Genomic DNA, 17,628 nt, shown 5'->3' with positions numbered 1-17,628 from the left:
ATGGACATTTGCCGCAGCACCATGGCAATGGCAGTCACAGCGAGCATTATTCCGGTAGCAATGGCCGGGATCGTGTGTCCTGTCCTGCATCCGGTCCTTTTTACCATACCCCGGTAGACGATGGCGTCATGTTGATCTATCACTCTCGATGCACAGGGAGGTAGGAATGGTATACATACCAGCTCTCGAGCATACCTTCGATGGAAAAAACGGTCTTCTCTCCCGAATGGCAATCTTGCCGACGGAGAACATGGATGACATTCCCCGTACGCGACGAAGGTCCTTGGCCACCATCATGAAACATCTTCACGTCGGGACTGCTGGCAACGCCGCGGACGTTTCACCTTGCGTGTTTTATGATCCTCGAGCCAGAAGGCCGACACGGTCGGTGCAGGCTCATCCGAAACAAAAGGTGCAGTTGCGTCGTTTCATCAAAAAATCGCTGTCGGTCGCAGATCTTTCGGTGGGAAATGGTCAGTGATCTCCGACTGAAGTCCTCAAAGATGTTTTGACGAATACATCTGACAGGAACAGAATTCTTCTCGCCTCGCGCATCACGGCGACCGCGCGCAGTTTCGTTGAGGGATCTACTGTCGCAGGAACAGCTCGGGGGAGGACATGAGACCTGCGTAGCATTTGCGACGCAAACGTCATGTGTATGTGCGTCAGACGAAACGTTGCAGGCCTCGTTATCAGCTTCATTACCACCACAGGCGCTTCTTCAAGACAGTCGAGTGTTTCCAAAAGCGCGAGTGCCGCGCAAAGCGCATTCTGTGGACGGGTTTGCCCAGGCTGTCGGCGCAGCTGCACCATGCATCTGGACACAACGCAAGTTCACCAAAATCGTTTCATCACCTCTTATCAGTCCCGAAACGTGTAAAGATAATGTTGCACAGCCTTTGGCATGTTCCAGGCTGTATGATACCCGGGCTGATCAAGCAGTACGAAAGTCGTACGACCAACAAGGTCTAAACAGCCGCCGGCGCATCACAAAATGCGATGACTTCACACATTCAACGCAACAGTGCGCACAACAACATTCAAGTAACACCAACCGCAATATCGACATTCCGGCCCCCATTGCAACAGTAAACGCGAGTGGGAACTATGTGGTGTCGGATTCGCGACCCAGCCGTCAGATCGACGACTGCGCCGCTGATAGCGCCACTGGGCCGAACATGGAATCCTCCAGCCCATCCAAAAATTGGGACACGAGCAATGTATATGCCGAATCGCACCTGCAGTTTTCTACAGAATTTAATCCTGAGTCGTTTGAACGACGGCGCGAAAAATCGCCGTCGCTGCCAGTGTTGAGAATTACTACAACCAGTTCTTCTTGGCAAAGGAATAAAGACAGAGAATATCACATCGATGCATATTCAATGGCGACGACATCTCCAACCCTGCTGTCTCCAAGTGCATTGGATGACAATATGAGGCGATCGCGTGCAGGTCCGACTCACCGCCGCACAGTGCGGAAACGAGTTGCACCAAAACGAAAAATCAGCCACCGTGGAAAAAGCAGTATGGTTCCCGAGTTTTTGCCAGCGATCAAAGAATGGTCACCTACAAATGCCATGTCTAAGCGTGGGTTCAAGAACACAAAGACGAGACCACCGTCCATGCCGTTGCCACCCCTCCCACTGTTCCACGATTCACCTGCTGCGACGCCAACAGCGACAACGACAGTTATGACACTTCCGCAACCTGATCGATGGCGCCCGACGATATATATCCCTGGACCGATATCTATTCAGAAAAGAACGAAGAACACACGGAGTGACTCGGCGACTGCGTTCGACGATGTCAAAATCCTCGATTCTACAACCGAAATCGAGTCGCACAGCTTCGACGACGAAATTTGTCGATTCTTTGACGGATTCTGTTTTGAACCAGTCAAATACCTGCCCGACTCATTCTTACCTACACGAATACGTCCTGTCCAGCGGTTCAAATTACCTGTTGTGCCTCGACTACCAACCAAGAGGGTTGAGAGTGTTGTGGAACCGGCTGGAGATATTGCCGACCTTTCGTTGTTCAGCGTCTCGCCCTTCAAGACTGAACCAAAGTCGCTATCTGCGATCAAATCGGCCCCGGACGGTGACATTGTCAAGTCTGCCATGCCTCTCTCACTCAATTCACATTTCCCTCTCAAGCAGTCACCCCCTCCAACAACATCAGAGCAGAAGAAGAGACGGCCAAAGGAAACCGCGACAAGTAAGCCGATGATTCGTGTCGACAGTGGTTACGACGAGAACAATGTAGAGGAGAAGATCGCTCGTGGACCACAGACGCCTCACAATCTCAGTATCAGTCCTCCACGAGCAAACCATCTCCGCCAGCGCAGCCGCGGCCCGGCGACTCCGCCTCTGCCTGTTCCCAAAGCATCGGTCGCATCATTACGATCTTTATCGGCGTCAATGGGTCCTCAGCCTCCTGTACCAGCGCTCTCTGGATTCTCCGGCCTCTCAAAGCTCACCGCACAAATCCGCGTCTCCCGCGAAGACCAAGATCTCCCGCTACTTTCACCACCTCCTCTCCGATCCCCACCTCCACCACCTTCAGCGACTCTATCAACATTCAGCCAAGCTGAGAACTGCATCCTCGACCAACTCTCCACCCTCAATGCCTCGCCTCCACCCCGGCCTAGAACCGCCATCGACCAAGAAAAGTCCACCCGGCCCACCGCTCCAGCCTTTCACTTTCCCCTCCGCCCTCACATACCCAACGCCACATCCACACTCGCACCAGCCTCTCCCACCTCCCACCTGCGCTCCAAAAGCGTCGACACACACCTCCACCGACACCCTTCCACGCGCACCCTTGGTGGCGGCAGCAGCGCCAACGCCAGCGTCGACTTCGACTGGTGGGGCTCGGACAGTTCCTCGGGCCTGAAAAGTCGTCCTACCTGGAAAGCCCCGGCCCCCGTCCTCCCGCCTCCGCCGCCGATCGAGGTCCAGATCCAAATGAAAATTCAAGCGCAGGCCCAGGCACAGATGCAGAAGGGGCATCGGAGACAGGGCAGTGCGGTGGGGAGGATTAGGAGGTTGGTTGCGATGGCTTGAGGAATATTGGGTCACGACGACGGTGGCTTTCTTTGTGTTTCTTCTATGTTTTGGTATTGGGAATGGGATTTTTCCTTTATCGGCGTTTTGAGGTGGGATGATACCAGATGTTTGCTGTTTCTTGCAGTCTCCGCATTGCATCGTGTTGGAGCGGACATGGGTGGAGTTGGGATTATGATTATCATGAACGACATTGAACGTGTTTCTTTTTCATCTCTATCTGAAATATCTCAACAAATTGAGGCAATTAATTCTCTTGTGCGACCGCGATTGGAATAGCTCACGTCGTCCTTGCTCTCCCGCGCCACGGGCGTCGGGTCCAGAAGAAGCGCTGAAGTCTACACAGTGCAACTCACTTTGGGAAAAGATAGACAACTGTGTGTAATGAGCGCACAAGATATCGCGCAGTCCTTTCCTACCGACCATGACGCTCAAGTGACCGGAACAGACACAATCCAATGCCATATCCACCCACTCACGAAAGCATGTAATATCCTGAGGGAAGGATCACTGGTACGGTAAATTCAATAGTCCCCAGGGCTGACCTCAGCACAGCCCAGTCAGCCAGCCGGTCAGCCGCCAGCGAAGAAGGCTTTCCCCATGTATGCGCAGCCCACGCGAGACGAGAGGGATAGGCCACTGGGGTTTTCGAAGTCTAGTCCTTGAGCGCGTATTGGGAATAGATTTGCGTAGCAGCGTCATCGAGGAAGTACGTGAGGAGATCGAGGGAGTTTTTAACGTCGTGATGAAAGTGTGTTGGCGTGTGAATGCTCATCTGAGGGCTTCCAGCTGGGTGTAGTACTAGGGTTGGTGTTGGGCTTATCATTTGCAGACTCTATCATAGTCGCGAGATACAGATGTCGCTTCTGGCATGCTCGCTAAAGCCAAATTTTGTTTGTGTTCAAAGGCGACAGATCGAGCGCCGCTTCTCACTGTCGACGCGTCTGTGTCCATGTGTGACCCAATACGCTGTACAATGTCGCAATGCCTCCAGACCCCTGAGCAAAATCAAATAGCTGCTGTAGCTCTAACGAGGGCAGCAACCGACCCCGGGGCTGAAGGACCGACTGTTCCAACACTGGATCTTATCCTAGTCACTCAATGTCGGCCCTCCGGCTTCTCTATCGTCCACATGGCGATTATGTCGTCCTGCTGCAAAAGCTCCAGTACAGCAAAGCTGGAGCAAGATGGGCCTGCACACCGCGGACCTTTGAAAGTGTAGTCGGACCGCGGATATTGCACCCTTTTGTGTCTCTCCTATTGGATCATGAACTCGTTATGAACACATTTTCTTCATCACAGAAAGTAATGAGTACTATCCAAATCTCAAATCAGGGGTATCATTGTCATATTTCTCGTTCCTAAGATCCATCTCGATCATCCCTTCAAGAAAATCCACCAATCGTCACATATCACAACGATCGAAGCTCCTTCGCTTGCCTCAGTTCATCCTCCAATTCAACGATCCTCTGCTCACGCGCTTTGACAGCCGCTCGTGCTATCTCACGACCCATGACAATACCCTGCACGCGAAGATCATGCGTTGCCAGAAGCGAGCGAATCTTCGTCAACGACGACTCCGGGATGGCAGTAAGCAGCGGGAGGATCGTGGTGGTGAGTGGAGGTAGGGAAGGTGTCGTGGGAGTTGTGGGAATCTGCGTTTTCGGCGTCGTAGTCGGGTTGAGAGGTTGGTGTGACTTGGAGCATTCGCTTTCTTGCAGTTTCGCTAAGGAGAAATTTTCGGGCGGTGGAGTCGAGGGCTCGTTGAGAGGCATGAAGTGTACACGCGGGCGCGTGGCCTATGCGGTTGCGTCGACCGGCGGATACGAGTCTTGAACGTATTCTGGTCTTGTCTCTGCGGACTCGTCTGTAATGGTGGATGTTGGACTGAGTGAACCTGATTTGACTGGCGGCGCGAAGTAGTCTAGCACTGATTTGCGGGTCCGCGTTGTTGTTGGTGTCACAGGCTCATCTACGTTCCGTGTGAATGACGGTGTCTTGAGCTCTGCGCCTCGCCTCGCCGGTGTCGGCGATGTAGGTTCGTCGTCGAGCCAAGGTAATTTCCTCGGGCTTTTCTTGGTGGTCGTAGTCGCCGGCGTAGCATAGACACCAGTCTTGATAGCCTTTCTTGGTGTATCCGCTTCATCGGCGATGCGTGCCAACTCTGATTCTTCTGGACCATCTAGTGCCCATCCAAAGTCATCGTCATCAGTGTCATCCATCCCAGCACTGCGAGCGCTCCGCTTCCCCGGACCACGTGTGTCTCTGACGGGTGACGGCGATGATGTCGGTGAGTCGAGTCGCACCGGACTCACACGTCGTCCAGTACCCGAGAACATGCCTTTCCCGGCAGGCAAGTTGGTCGACCTGCTAGGCCTGGATTCCTTTGCAGGCGTGACAGGCTGTGCCAGTTGCTCCGTCTGCCGCTGTGCTCCAGCGCCAGGTTCCGACCGACTATTTCCCAACACAGCCGCCGCCTCTCGCGGTTTAGCCTCCTCGTCCCACAGAAAGAAACCACACCTCTTATCCGCATCAAGCTGACAAGTGTAGAACCAACGGCCCTTATTCGTACCTTCCTTTTTGACCTTGAAGTGCTCGGCGGGTAGTCGCGGCGTACAGTCGCAGTGCCAGACCCCGTCGGCGAAGACCCCGCGGGCGGTCGCCTTTGCATTGTTGGTACTGGTATTGCGTCTATGGTAGCCGCTACTGCCGCCGTTTGAACGACCTCTGCTGCTGCTGAAGTTACGGCGACTTCGGTACCGGCTTCCGCGATTCATCGTTGCGGCTGGTCGTGATATGATGATCGTCTTGTTCTTGTCAATATTGATGGGATAATGTCATGAATGTGAGGTATTTGACGACAGGCTTGTGCACTGTGGCGCCTTAGTTGTGATGTTCACTTGTTTTTCATGATTGTTGCCCGGGCGAATCAACTCAGTGGGCATCGAGAAGTGCAGCGGGGCAACGCCCGACAATTGTGGCTGGTTGGCTCCAAGTGCAGATGCATATCATGTACTGTACTGTAGTTTCACGTGCCACGCGAGAAATTGGGCTGGCTTGGAATCGTCGCAAGCGATGGAGCCAAACCACATGGCGCGGAACCTCCCGCTCTATCTACCCTGTGACGTCAGTCGCATGTTTCGCCGAGGTCTTCACTCACCATTGTTCGGTCGAATCTACCACCTCCTCAGGTATCGCTCAATATTATTTTACTATTATCAATCAGAGAACGAACAGAATGGCAAGTTTGTGTTTCATGAATTCGTTCGAACTTGACAACACTCCGTGTAATGCGGCGTAGCTGGGCGTTAGCCATGGGCGCATTCAATAAACTACGGAAACCCTTGCGAAAACCGAGACAACTTTTCGTCGGGTCCTCTATACAATGACAACATTGTACTGGACCCAACATCTGCCATCTGCCGGCAAACGATCTTCAATCCTCCACGCTTTTGCTCGCGTCGGCCGCCTCTTTCGGATCTTGCTCCTGAGTCTTCTTCGTTTGTGCTTCTGAGTCTGCTGCCGCGGATGCGGGTGTTGCGGCCATGGAGGTCTTCGCGTCTTTGACATCCAGAGTCTTAAGCTTCTCCTCGACATCTTTCGCACGAGTGGTTTCTTTCTCCTCGGTCACTTCCGGGACGGAGGCCTTGGACTCTTGAGCTGCTACAGCCGGAGTAGACTCCTTTCCACTTTCTTCTTCGTCTTCTGCTTCCGCAGCAGCCTCCTCATCCTTGGACTCCTTCAGAGTCAACGATTTCTCGACCTCGCGAATTACCTCAGCAGGTGCCTCCTTGATCTCACTGCCCCGATGCGTCGAGGCTGATGAAGCCACAGTTTCTGGTGATTTCGCACTGTCGGGTGATTTTACTGCTATAGGGGCCGATAGCGCAACATCCTGGGCTTTACCCGTGGATGTAGCAACGGTGATATCTGCGCTCGGTTTGATAGCAGAATCAATCGATCCTGGTGCTTCTGGTTTCTCCGTTGTAGCTGACGTCGTTGATGGCGCAGATGCTTTTTCCGCAGCCTTCTTCTCCACGAGGGAAGCATTGGTAGAATTTGATGAGGGACTTCTGGGTTCTGCTGTCCCGTCGGCGAATGAAATGCTCATCTTCCGCTGAGGCATTGGGATGCCGCCGGTCTTCTCCTTTTCCGCCTCTCCTGCTGTATCCTTGCTCTTCGTGGTAGAGACGGCAGACTCTCCTGTCTTGCAGCTTTCAGATGTTACCGCTGCCTTGGCTGTCTCGAGCGCTTTCGCGGCACGTGCTGCAATCTCAGCAGCACCTGGTAAGGCGTAACCTTTGGTCCTGTCAAAACCAGCTTCAGGTATTTTGGCAGCGGGTACGGCGGTTTGGCCATATACGCCTGTAGTATTCGTGGAGCCTGGTGCACTAGAGCTAGGTACTGCGGAAGAGGCGAAGCGGCTCGGCGGAGCGATGTTGACGCCCGTTTGGCCGCCGCTTGGAGCTGCTGCGTTGTGTGCAGGCACAGGCCCGATGTTCTCTTTGAGCTCGCCAAACTCATTCCACTCTTCAACTTCCGCGAGATCCTATCATGGAGTTAGCTACTGAGGCCCTGCATGCTATTGAAGATACAGCGCTGCGTTCACATACACCAATGACAAAACCCTCCTTGACCAGGCCAGGCAACTTCCGTCCACCAGCTCGGCGCTGCCATAAGCGCCGTGCCTTTTCATCCGTGGCCATATCAATCGCTTGGAATGGAATCTTGTTGGCCTTCAGAATCGTCTCGAGCCGTGACGTCGCGGTGATGATGTGGGAGGAACCGGCAGTCAGTGAGGTATAGAGAAAGAGTCGCGGATCCTTCTCCAACTCTAGGAGAGACATGGGCGAAGCTTCCGCCATGCTTGGGATTCTGATTGTGAGATGAATATTGGAATAGTGAGGACTGTCGAATGTATGGGAAGGCTGCAGGGAATCGTGGCTGTCGGTGTTTCTACCCGTCGACTCAAGACGATTGAGATGAGCTACCGAGAACGATGCGCGGTCCCTTTACGACGTCGCGGACGTGAAATGGTTATCTGTATATCTAATCGAGGCTCCGAACTTTTCTGTCCTGCTTTGTCGTCATAAGTCGGCAATAGAAGAGATAAGAAGTAGATTGCAGATTGTTCGTGCAAAGAGCGTAGCTAGAAATGCCCGCTCGTGACCGCGCCCAATGACGGAATGTGGGGAAGGGGCTCATCAAAGAGGGCATATGTATGACAATCGATAAGCAATTGCCCTGATTTCGGGTCGTTAATTCGCGCATTTAAAATTAGGCCGTCTCGGGCCCTTGTCCGATGGTTATAAGCCGACCGGTCCACGTCAAAACCACCCACGCGCGCCCACGCCGCGGGTAGCCTTCAGCAATCAATGCTCTCGTTCAGCAAACGGACGTCATTCTATGATGATGGAACGTCGATGCCATTTCGGAAGGCTTAGTTTGCCGCAGAAATTCTCATGTGCGGCTGAGATGTGGCGCTAACGATGACGGCAGTATCAGCAACGTGGGTAGTGGAAGTCTACAAGATGTGCTAGGCATCTATTGTTGCTACTGGCGTTGAAAATTGGGCGTATCTCGAAATTTCACTACCACTAATGAGGCTGGCATGTGTCCGTCTAATAAGCCTGTTCCCATAATATAAGCCCTCAGAAAATGAGTGCCAAAGAGGGTCACTATGATACACTGGACGGTGTGTGGTCACTCTCGGAGTACGACTCCGAACTCCTGCTTCAGTCGCAGGCGATATTCGTGGTCTGCTAGGTTGCCGCGTCTTATTCTGGGGGTATATATGTATGGAGCGAATTGCACTGTACCATCGGCCCCCGCGTGAATTATGATGCCCCGTCCGTTATCAAAAGTTTCCGAGAAGTCTGGATCTGCTTCATTTGTGAATGCGAAGAGGTTGTCTTGATACAAATTGTGTAGTCGGATGTGCTCGAGATGAAAGGATTCGCCCACCAGCAGAGGCAATAACCGCAGAAGATGGCCTATACCTTCGAATACGAGATGCGAGAGCTCGATACTGCGAAGCGTACTGGCGTGATTCTTCAGGAAAGTGCGCAAATCTTTTGGGCTCAACACAAACCCGGCGAGATGAAGCTTTCTTAGTCGAGGTATCTTCACAGACAGGAGACATTCCATTTGTTCTGCGCGATGCGACAGCCTTACGCTTTGTTCTTTAATTGGCGTATTCGAGCTATCATGTTGCCGGTAGGGCGTGATGTACGCTTCCTCTAGGTTAGAACAGGCCCTTAACAACGCGATCAAGCGTGTGAGATCTACGGAATTTTTGATGATGTCCGTGCCTAACACGTCGAATCGCCTTGCCTCGGATGAGTGTGGAGGTAGAGGCATCTCTGCGACACTTATCGCGAGAGAGCGTAGAGTGCTGAACGTGTGCGTGGTCAGGGAAGCTTTCCATGTCGATGGACTCAGGGCTATACTCGGAACGCCACATTCGAAACCTGCAGGACCGGACTTGAATAGATCTAGAGCTCGAAAAGAAAGACTCGTCTCTTGCAGAGCTAGTACTACCGACGAAAAGGTATCCAAGCACGCCTGTGAGATGATTGAAGGCGAGATCCCGACAGCATCACGCGGCACGACTGGGGGGTTCGAATCATCCATGTACACCACAATCACCATCGAGATCGTGTCTAGATCGCGTGAATTGGACAAAACCAGGTTGGAGAAAATTGTGGTCAACAAGGAACTGTCGAGACCCTGTCGCTGAACAAGCGTGTCGTCTGCCTGTTGCTTCTCAAGCCCAGTCAAAGTCGAATGGTCTCCATGTAGTCCTCCCGGCCTTGCTGTACGGTATGCACGCCCAACGATGGTCAAATTTCGTACACGCTGAGCTAGGCCAACGTCTTGAGTGAGCAGGGCGAGACTTGTCAATCTGCGCCTACTCAATTCTAGGCGAAAATTTTGAAAGCATGAATGAAATATTTCACACTTTGTAGCCTTGGTCGAGATGTCGCGGCTGAGTAGCCGCAGACTGTAGATACTGCTGATCGACAAATCTTTTGCGATTGTATCGAAAAGTTCTTGTGGCAGATGTTGAAAGTTTGCCTTGACCATGGTTTATCGAGTCGAGTGGAAGCAATGATTTTACGTGATTGAAAGTTCATGCGTGAATATAAGTGGAATACCGATGATGACTGGGTCTCCCTTGGAGGCGCTAGGCACTGTAAATGCCGATCAGAGTGAGTAGGCAGCTATGTTGAATATGTGTTGGCAATATGACAACGTATAAGTGCTGAATGCCGTGAGGAGATCGATGGTGAGACACTTGACGTGACAAGAGACATGGAAGCCTGTTCGCTCGACGACTGAGTGTAGATATGGAAAGCGCTGATTTATTTACAATCTTCGTTCTTGCAGTATGTGCATCCTTTACCTTTTAGGTAGTTGCGTCGCGCGCCAGCAGCTTCGTCTGCCTGCACAGGTTTGCCATTGCGGGCTGTGTATTGAACATCCTTTGTCATAATCTCTTCGTCACATCGATGTCACACGTCGATGAGACTACCATCAATCAGATAATCTGGTCTGATGAGATTATTGTTTTCCGTTGCCAAGGTGTAGGTGGTCTCTGCCTCCCCAATGTCTGATCAAAGCCCAGCCATGATGGGTTGTTCGGTGACATGCAGTGTTTAGGCATCCGTAAAACGCGCCGATTCGCGATACGGGATACGATCAATAGAGTGTAAAGCGCGAACTCCGACAACGTCACTTTGCCGTTCTTGCTGCTTCAGGCACAAGTGGGCGAAGCAAGCCCGTCAGTCAATGAATGACTTGGCCTGAAGCAAAATCACGGGTCATTATCATCTTCTGATAATTACTGTGATGCTATCTCAGAATGGCGCAAGTCCCGGAGCAGACGCTCACTTGGCTATACAGTCGACTTCATGTGAGCGACGAAAGCAATAGGTGGACGAGCCCCGCTCACTGATACTCCATTCAGGACTATCATGACCCACAGCGCGCATATACCGATATCGCACGAACGCTCTCAGTACATACCTCACTTCTACCGCGCACCGATGCATATACGTATGAGAGCGGTGCGCCTGCACTGCTTCTCAACCTCGATGGCACCATCCCAGCCAACTTCCGAGGAACGACATATCGCTTCCCCATAAAGCTTTGGGTTCCTCAAGCGTACCCACAGGAACCCCCAATGGTCTATGTGCATCCAAGCAAGGAAATGCTCATTCGACCAGGTCAGCATGTAGGAATAGATGGAAGGATATACCACCCCTACCTGAGGGATTGGGCGAGCGCATGGGATCGCGCCAACATAGTCTCCTTCCTGGAGATACTGCAACAGGTATTTGCTAAAGAGACACCGGTCATCAGTCGCGCACAACAACAGCAGCTACAGAGGCCAATTGGACAAAATTCGCATCTCACGAATACTGTTGAGGGTCCTCCACGGCTGCCACCAAAACCCAATGCCAAGGCTGCTTCAGGTGCCGTAGCAAGCACTGCAACGCCTCCTCCTAGACCACCGAAACCTGGAGAAGAGTATACTGAGCCAAGTAGAGATCCGGAGATTCATGGGCCGCCATTGCCGCCGCGACCACCGCAGGCGCGTCAAAGTCCATCAGCGCAATCACAGTATGGGCAGTATTCTTCACCTTCATACACGCAGAAGATTCCTCATATCGGGCAGTCAGTGACTTTGCCTACACATATTCGTCCCATGGACAGGCCGAATAACCCTACAAGCGCATCGCCCTTACAAGACATTGCCTACGATGGTCATCCCCACCAAATTCGGTTCTCGCATCCCAATCCAAGCTTGCGACAAACCGGATTACCTGGACAGCCATACTCCCCTTATACCAATGGAGCACAGAACCACATGCAAATACAAGCTCCTTTAGCAAGTAACCAGCAGTCTCCGCAACCAGTGCCCTATCGATCAGCAAGCGGCTACACGCCTGGTCCAGTTCCTGGGCGGCCGTATGGAGCGCCTGTGGCGTCTCCGCCGATGCAAATACAACCTCCAGTGGCAAGTGCGCACCCTCAAGTCGACTTGCTCTCCTCGCCACTTGACAGCGTCGATCCTTTGAATGTGTCATTGTCCCAGCACATTGCTGTTGAGGCGCCTCCAATCCCACCAAATCCCGAAAAGGAGCACCTTCAACACGCACTTCGTCAAACCCTAAACCAGCAAATCCAAGGCAAAGTGTCAAACAATCTCAACGCTATAGGCCCTCTCTCTGCACAAAATGTCGCTTTGCGGAACGCCGCTGCCAACCTGGCCGCAGAAATTCGTCAGCTTGAGCAATTCGCCGCGACCCTATCGACTAACGAAGACATTCTTCGTCGCAGCATGCAAGAGTGCGATTTAGTGATAGCAAAGATCCAAGGAAATGACCCAAAGAGAGCTTCCCACCATCAACAACAGCAACAAGGCGGCCTCGGCGGGAACTCTCACAGTCGTACGAATAGCCGCAGCGCCATAGCCAACGGCAATTCTTCAGGTGATTCTGTACCACCAGCGATCGATGATCTGCTCATCAACCCAACTCTTGTCGCTGGACAACTGTGGCGGCTCTGTGCCGAGGAAGCTGCAGCTCGCGAGGCCATGTACGTTCTACAGCGGGGACTTGGTAGAGGCAGGGTCAGCGGGCCGGAATTCATCAGGTTGATGCGTGGACTGGCACGCGAATGCTTTTTCAAGATGGCTCTCGCTCGGAAGTGTGCTCGTGGAATGGGCCTCGATGTGGCGGAAGGGAGAACTATGCACTGATGAGTGAAATTTGATTGATGCTCAGCGAAGGCGTACAACTATACTTCGTGCACACAATAATATGGGACTTCCGTGCTTCTTCTCACGGCAGTCTCTGGCTTTTGCATGTTCAACTACATATCCTAGTTTGTCGATCATATTTGGAAGGATCGATCGACCACCGACAAAGCATAACATGAGAGCAGAGCTGGAAAAAGTCTTCAATTCCGCGTTGATGTCTACTCATACATTACGTTCGTCGCTGACATAAGATTCAAATGCAAGCCGTCCCATGCGTTTCCCGCCGCTGTCCTGTGACAAGATAATCGCAAACCCAAATTCGCATCTAACACTGTGGGGAGTGAGCCAATCGCCACATCGTGGGTATCCCCTCGAGAACCAGATCTTCCAACTCATCCCTAGAGAATGAAAGCCAACAGACCCAAAACAGCATATCCGATCATGGGACCCGCACCCAACGCAACAGCCGCACCCGTCTCCGTCGGGGACGCAGCACCCTTACTCGAAGTCTTCGTGGGATCATGGACAGTCGGCGACGTACCATTCGTGGAGTTGAAGTTGTGTCCATTGGCCGTCCCGTTCAGACTCGGCGCACTCGAATCACAAATCGTCCCCGTCTTGTTCGAATTCGGCAACATGCCCTCACGGCACGTCGTCGCGACTGCTCCGTTCGTGACATCCACTTGATTCAACGCCGTCGCATTGCAGCTGTTACCCGGGACCGGGAACGGAAACCCGGAGTCGGGATAGACGGTGCAGGATTTCGCACAGGCGGCGTCGCCGGCGGTCGGGCTGGACTCGTAGCATTGGCTGTAGTGCACATCCGCGGGCGGTCGGCTCCAGTTGTGTGGAATGCAGTTCCCAGGGGTGCCGGTGCCGTTGGTGCACAGGATCACGACGGGCGTGGTCAGGGAGTCGCCAGCGCAGTAGGCACCGTCGGAGATGGGACATTTCCATGTGTCGGTGGCATTGTCACTGCGGAGTGTCACTGATGGTCCGTTGGATGTTTCGTGTCTTGGGGACTTACTATGAGACTTGTGCTGAGATGGTTGCGATCAGCGTGCTCGCTGCGAAGAGGACCTTGGTGGTGAACTTCATGATGGCAGACTTGTGCTTGGAGGCTTCGGTGATGGAGTTGGAACTAGGATGTCTAGTATCAAGGTGTTCTGAAGGAAGTCAGAATAACGACGGGAGTGAAACGCGGTGTATTTCAACGCGACCACGGCTTGACCAAGAAGTGGCGTGTTCGACGAAGGAGAAAACCGTTACGGTGGCGAAGGAGAAAGCAGTGACGTGTTGCCAAAAAAAAAACGACCGACAGTCAAATAACTTGTATTGTGGCTACGAAGATGGCACGTAGATGCTTGATGGAAACCCACGTGTTGCAGCTGTTCGTGGTCAGGAGGACTGTTGGCGAGAGTTGGTCCGGCGTACGTTTCGTCGTAAAAGAATGTGTGAGGCTCGGTGACGTTCGAGCAGTCATTTACTGAAGGTCACAAGGCATGGGAAAACGTGCAGGAACAACAACAGATGTGAATTAAAGATGGCAGGTGATCGTGAGAAAGCAAAGAGTGGGAAGTTGAAATAACGGGCTAATATGATCGGCATTGTGCATTGCTTTGGGACTCGATTTCGGTCTCCACTTTCGTACGAGATGATGGGTCTTCTATACAGTACCAGCACAAAATCCATGAACCTGGTTCGTAATGATCGGTTCGCGTCGTTCACGGTTGCACAGCAGGCGTGCGAGAAGGAGGAGGCTCAAATCCCGGCTTCCGGCTCCGCAACTCCGATATTGTCCTGTACCAACAACGATCGATCCATTGCTCTCTGGTTTTATTCAATCACGGTCACAAAGACTCGTAGCCTTCTAAATGATTCAGACAAGCAAACACACTTGTGATGCAAGGGCCTGGTCAATCAAGTGATTTCCGCAAATTCAACATGTGGACAACAAGCTGAATCTACCAGCGCTGGGGCACGCCGTTTGGGAGCAGTCTCCGCGTGTCGTTCGTTTAAGAGCAAATGCAGGCACACGAACGGCAGACGGGTACCGGCGTCGCTTTTGGGCAGGAGCCATTGGTGTCGTACCTGCCACGAGGATGGGAAGCAAATGTCCGGCCCCTTCATAGATCTCTTGCGACTGCTCTCCCCCGAGTTGCTCAGCCAGCCCCGGAGACTTCTATAGAAAAATATGGCGCTGACGTGGAGGCCTTTGAAGATTGGCTCAAGGGCAGCGTAACTTTGTTCGTGTTGATGCGAGCTATGTTCCTCGGTCTTGATGGTGAAGTTGTGATTCACCGAGAATTTGCAGATGTCAAGGCACCCCGAGACGCCGCATGAGTGCCTGCTCGAGGGTCTGAAACCTGCCACGAGTGGTGTTGAGACATCGAATTCGACAAGGCTGTGTCTCGGACATCCAAATGCGGCTTTTCAGGTGAAACTCGAATGAACTGTACCCCTGACCTCGTCGTTATCTTCAACAACGACTGTGACTGCTCGATGACGTTCTTTTTTCTGGTCTAGGCACCTCCGTAAATACGTATTCCATGTTGTCACCTAACGACCCGCTTTGCTCGTGTCGTTAAGGACGTAGTATATGTCACGATTATAAGCTGCCGTTAATGCAAGACGCTAAGAAGGAATTGGGAGCCTTCAATTTTGATCTCTTATCCTGGCCCGTCGCATCCACCAGATTATCGAAAGAGATGTAAGTATGAGATATCGAGTTGGGAGCGTGGCAATGACTCTATTCGATATGGTCGCAATGCCATTCCTCTTCTTGGCCTCCGAATAAAAGCAACGATCCGGCTCGGCAGTCAAAAAAGATCGGCATCGGCTACGCCTGGTCAAGACATCGGCCAAGGTCCCACCCAAGGAAGTGAATTTCAGCTTTGTAGTCGTCGATACGATTCACTTCCATTTTTGGATGACTGAACGATTTCCTCGGTCACGAATCACAAGCCTACGTGGGTTTTCTTAGAGTATTCGGAATTGTGGTCTACGACTCAGCCTAGATTCGTCCTGTATCGCCCAGACTATCAAGTATCGGAATTAGTGATATTGGGCGTCAAGGCAGCATATGAGGTTGGCAACGGATCTGAGGTTGGCAACGGATCATACATTGCATTGACAATACACGATTTTCGTCCTCATTTATGTAAGTGTCTAAATTTTAAGCGTCAGGCTTGCGGAGAGTCTCACGATTGACAACGCCGTGTCGAGCAGGCCCGGTCTTGACACTGTTGAGCAAGGCCCCATGAGATCTAAGAAGGAATCGAGACTAATGACTCAAGTCTGCCCGCAGATCATGCTTTAAATTGCTGTTATGGAATTTGTGAAATTTCTTGAACATTTTCACCCTGTAACGTCACGGATATCTCCATACTCGTTCCAGAATAGATGGGATAGGCTGTTCGGTTTGATCTGAGATTACCAAAGTCGCTCGCGCTATCTGTATGATGAGCGACCTGGTGCGTTAGACGGAAAGTAGAAAATGATGACCTCTGAGCACTCCATGCTGTGGCAATACACGAGAAAATTAATGAATGTTTCGAGTAACGTAGATTACGCCCGGCGCAGTTCGTGTCTAGGCCGAGCCTGATTCTGGAGAGATTGCCTTTTCATATTGGCGAACATGATGTATTGCTGCAGATTGCGGGCCACGTCTTTCATACTGACGAGATATTGAGCTAATGATCTCGCGTTGAAGTGCCAGCGGTTCAAGGCTTCGCGGGAGAGCAACAACGCGAGGCGCCGTTTGGGAGTAAACCTATTGAAGATGCTGTATTTTGTCAATAAAGTCTGAGCATTATGGACTTCTCTCGCGATCGTCCGAGCAGGCCGTAATGGCTTCGACAAGACTGTGGACAAATTGGCCTTTGGTTGGAAGGAGAAGGAAGCAGAAGCGGTTCACCATAGGAATCATGCTTCGATCGCTCCAACGCGAGATTTCTTTTCGCGCTCTCGCCTTCTCCTCTTCATTTGCTCTTCTTTGCTCTCGGTTGGTAGAGTCTGAGGTGCATCGGGCATTTCTTCGTTCGTGATAGTCGGTGCATCGGGCATTTTGGGCAATATCCCTGCTTCTCTTTCCAAAGCTTCCAATTCGTCCTCGACTGCATCTTCGTCCTCGTTTGACATTTGCCCGGCAAGCATCTCGCTTATCTCCTGCGAGAACAGGTTCGTCAGTACCAAATACTCAATCCAAGTATGACATCGAATCCGAGTGCGAGTTACCCTTTGATAAGCCTGCGCCTCGGCACTCTCTTCCAAGATCATCTCAACCTTCTCCAGACCACCGATCTCCTTATGAATAGCTTTGAGAACCGCTGTTCCTTGCTGCAATCCGAAGATTACGTCCTTCTGCACCAATGCGAATTCCACATCACTCGTCAGAGCCTGTAGTTGTGCCAATTGCTGATCCGTCTTCTCCAGCAGCGACTCCTGATATTTCTTCCTGCGCAACGCAAGAAGCGCGCGTTGCTTGTCACCTTTTCGCAAACATTCTTTGGCGATTTCTGTCTCGCGTGTCGTGACTACAGTGATGCGCTTCTGGTATTGGTGTAGCTTATCGCGCTGTATCTTAAGATCGAGTATTGCCCTTCACTGCCGATCAGCACCGTCGTTCTCCATTGTCGATCGTCTGTGTACCGACCTATCCTGTTGTGAGATTTTGTTGCTGCTGCCCGTGTTGCCCATTGCGCTCGAGTGTTGTTGCACGTCGGCCGCACCTGTGGCCCTTGCTTGCCCAGAGACACGGTTCACGCTTCCCACATGCAAGGAAGCGTCATGCGACTT

The 17,628-nt window shown here is 52.1% G+C and overlaps 8 protein-coding genes across 8 annotated transcripts; 2 read left to right on the top strand and 6 right to left on the bottom strand.

Moving 5' to 3' along the window:
• Positions 1-226: 226 nt before the first annotated feature.
• On the top strand, positions 227-3,065 carry K489DRAFT_367191 (uncharacterized protein; the record flags this gene model as incomplete). The annotated part of the gene is made up of 2 exons (XM_033602842.1): positions 227-473; positions 529-3,065. 2 exons carry the CDS (start codon positions 227-229, stop codon positions 3,063-3,065), a joined length of 2,784 nt encoding a protein of 927 aa, XP_033462952.1.
• A 1,412-nt stretch (positions 3,066-4,477) lies between these two features.
• On the bottom strand, positions 4,478-4,840 carry K489DRAFT_406722 (uncharacterized protein; the record flags this gene model as incomplete). Its single annotated transcript, XM_033607289.1, has 1 exon — positions 4,478-4,840. The coding sequence occupies one exon, from the start codon at positions 4,838-4,840 to the stop codon at positions 4,478-4,480; it is 363 nt and encodes a 120-aa protein (XP_033462951.1).
• Positions 4,841-4,864: 24 nt separating this feature from the next.
• On the bottom strand, positions 4,865-5,842 carry K489DRAFT_406721 (uncharacterized protein; the record flags this gene model as incomplete). Its single annotated transcript, XM_033607288.1, has 1 exon — positions 4,865-5,842. The coding sequence occupies one exon, from the start codon at positions 5,840-5,842 to the stop codon at positions 4,865-4,867; it is 978 nt and encodes a 325-aa protein (XP_033462950.1).
• A 411-nt stretch (positions 5,843-6,253) lies between these two features.
• Positions 6,254-8,215, bottom strand: K489DRAFT_350026 (uncharacterized protein). The gene is made up of 2 exons (XM_033602416.1): positions 7,679-8,215; positions 6,254-7,614 (listed from the first exon to the last, which is right to left on the bottom strand). Exons 1-2 carry the CDS (start codon positions 7,928-7,930, stop codon positions 6,502-6,504), a joined length of 1,365 nt encoding a protein of 454 aa, XP_033462949.1. The 5' UTR covers positions 7,931-8,215; the 3' UTR covers positions 6,254-6,501.
• Positions 8,216-8,617: 402 nt separating this feature from the next.
• K489DRAFT_101309 (uncharacterized protein) lies at positions 8,618-10,363 on the bottom strand. The gene has a single exon (XM_033598837.1). It carries the CDS (start codon positions 10,149-10,151, stop codon positions 8,769-8,771), a length of 1,383 nt encoding a protein of 460 aa, XP_033462948.1. The 5' UTR covers positions 10,152-10,363; the 3' UTR covers positions 8,618-8,768.
• Positions 10,364-10,929: 566 nt separating this feature from the next.
• On the top strand, positions 10,930-12,831 carry K489DRAFT_312089 (UEV-domain-containing protein; the record flags this gene model as incomplete). Its single annotated transcript, XM_033600832.1, has 4 exons — positions 10,930-10,980; positions 11,035-11,699; positions 11,964-12,419; positions 12,537-12,831. 4 exons carry the CDS (start codon positions 10,930-10,932, stop codon positions 12,829-12,831), a joined length of 1,467 nt encoding a protein of 488 aa, XP_033462947.1.
• Positions 12,832-13,229: 398 nt separating this feature from the next.
• Positions 13,230-13,929, bottom strand: K489DRAFT_367186 (uncharacterized protein; the record flags this gene model as incomplete). Its single annotated transcript, XM_033602841.1, has 2 exons — positions 13,230-13,806; positions 13,859-13,929. 2 exons carry the CDS (start codon positions 13,927-13,929, stop codon positions 13,230-13,232), a joined length of 648 nt encoding a protein of 215 aa, XP_033462946.1.
• Positions 13,930-16,755: 2,826 nt separating this feature from the next.
• On the bottom strand, positions 16,756-17,529 carry K489DRAFT_311744 (Snf7-domain-containing protein; the record flags this gene model as incomplete). Its single annotated transcript, XM_033600805.1, has 3 exons — positions 16,756-16,998; positions 17,068-17,431; positions 17,486-17,529. 3 exons carry the CDS (start codon positions 17,527-17,529, stop codon positions 16,756-16,758), a joined length of 651 nt encoding a protein of 216 aa, XP_033462945.1.
• Between the last annotated feature and the right edge of the window lie 99 nt (positions 17,530-17,628).

The sequence above is a fragment of the Dissoconium aciculare genome (assembly GCF_010015565.1).
Source record: "Dissoconium aciculare CBS 342.82 unplaced genomic scaffold K489scaffold_2, whole genome shotgun sequence".
Taxonomy (NCBI): Eukaryota; Fungi; Ascomycota; class Dothideomycetes; order Mycosphaerellales; family Dissoconiaceae; genus Dissoconium; species Dissoconium aciculare.
This window is presented reverse-complemented; position numbering and strand designations above follow the sequence as displayed.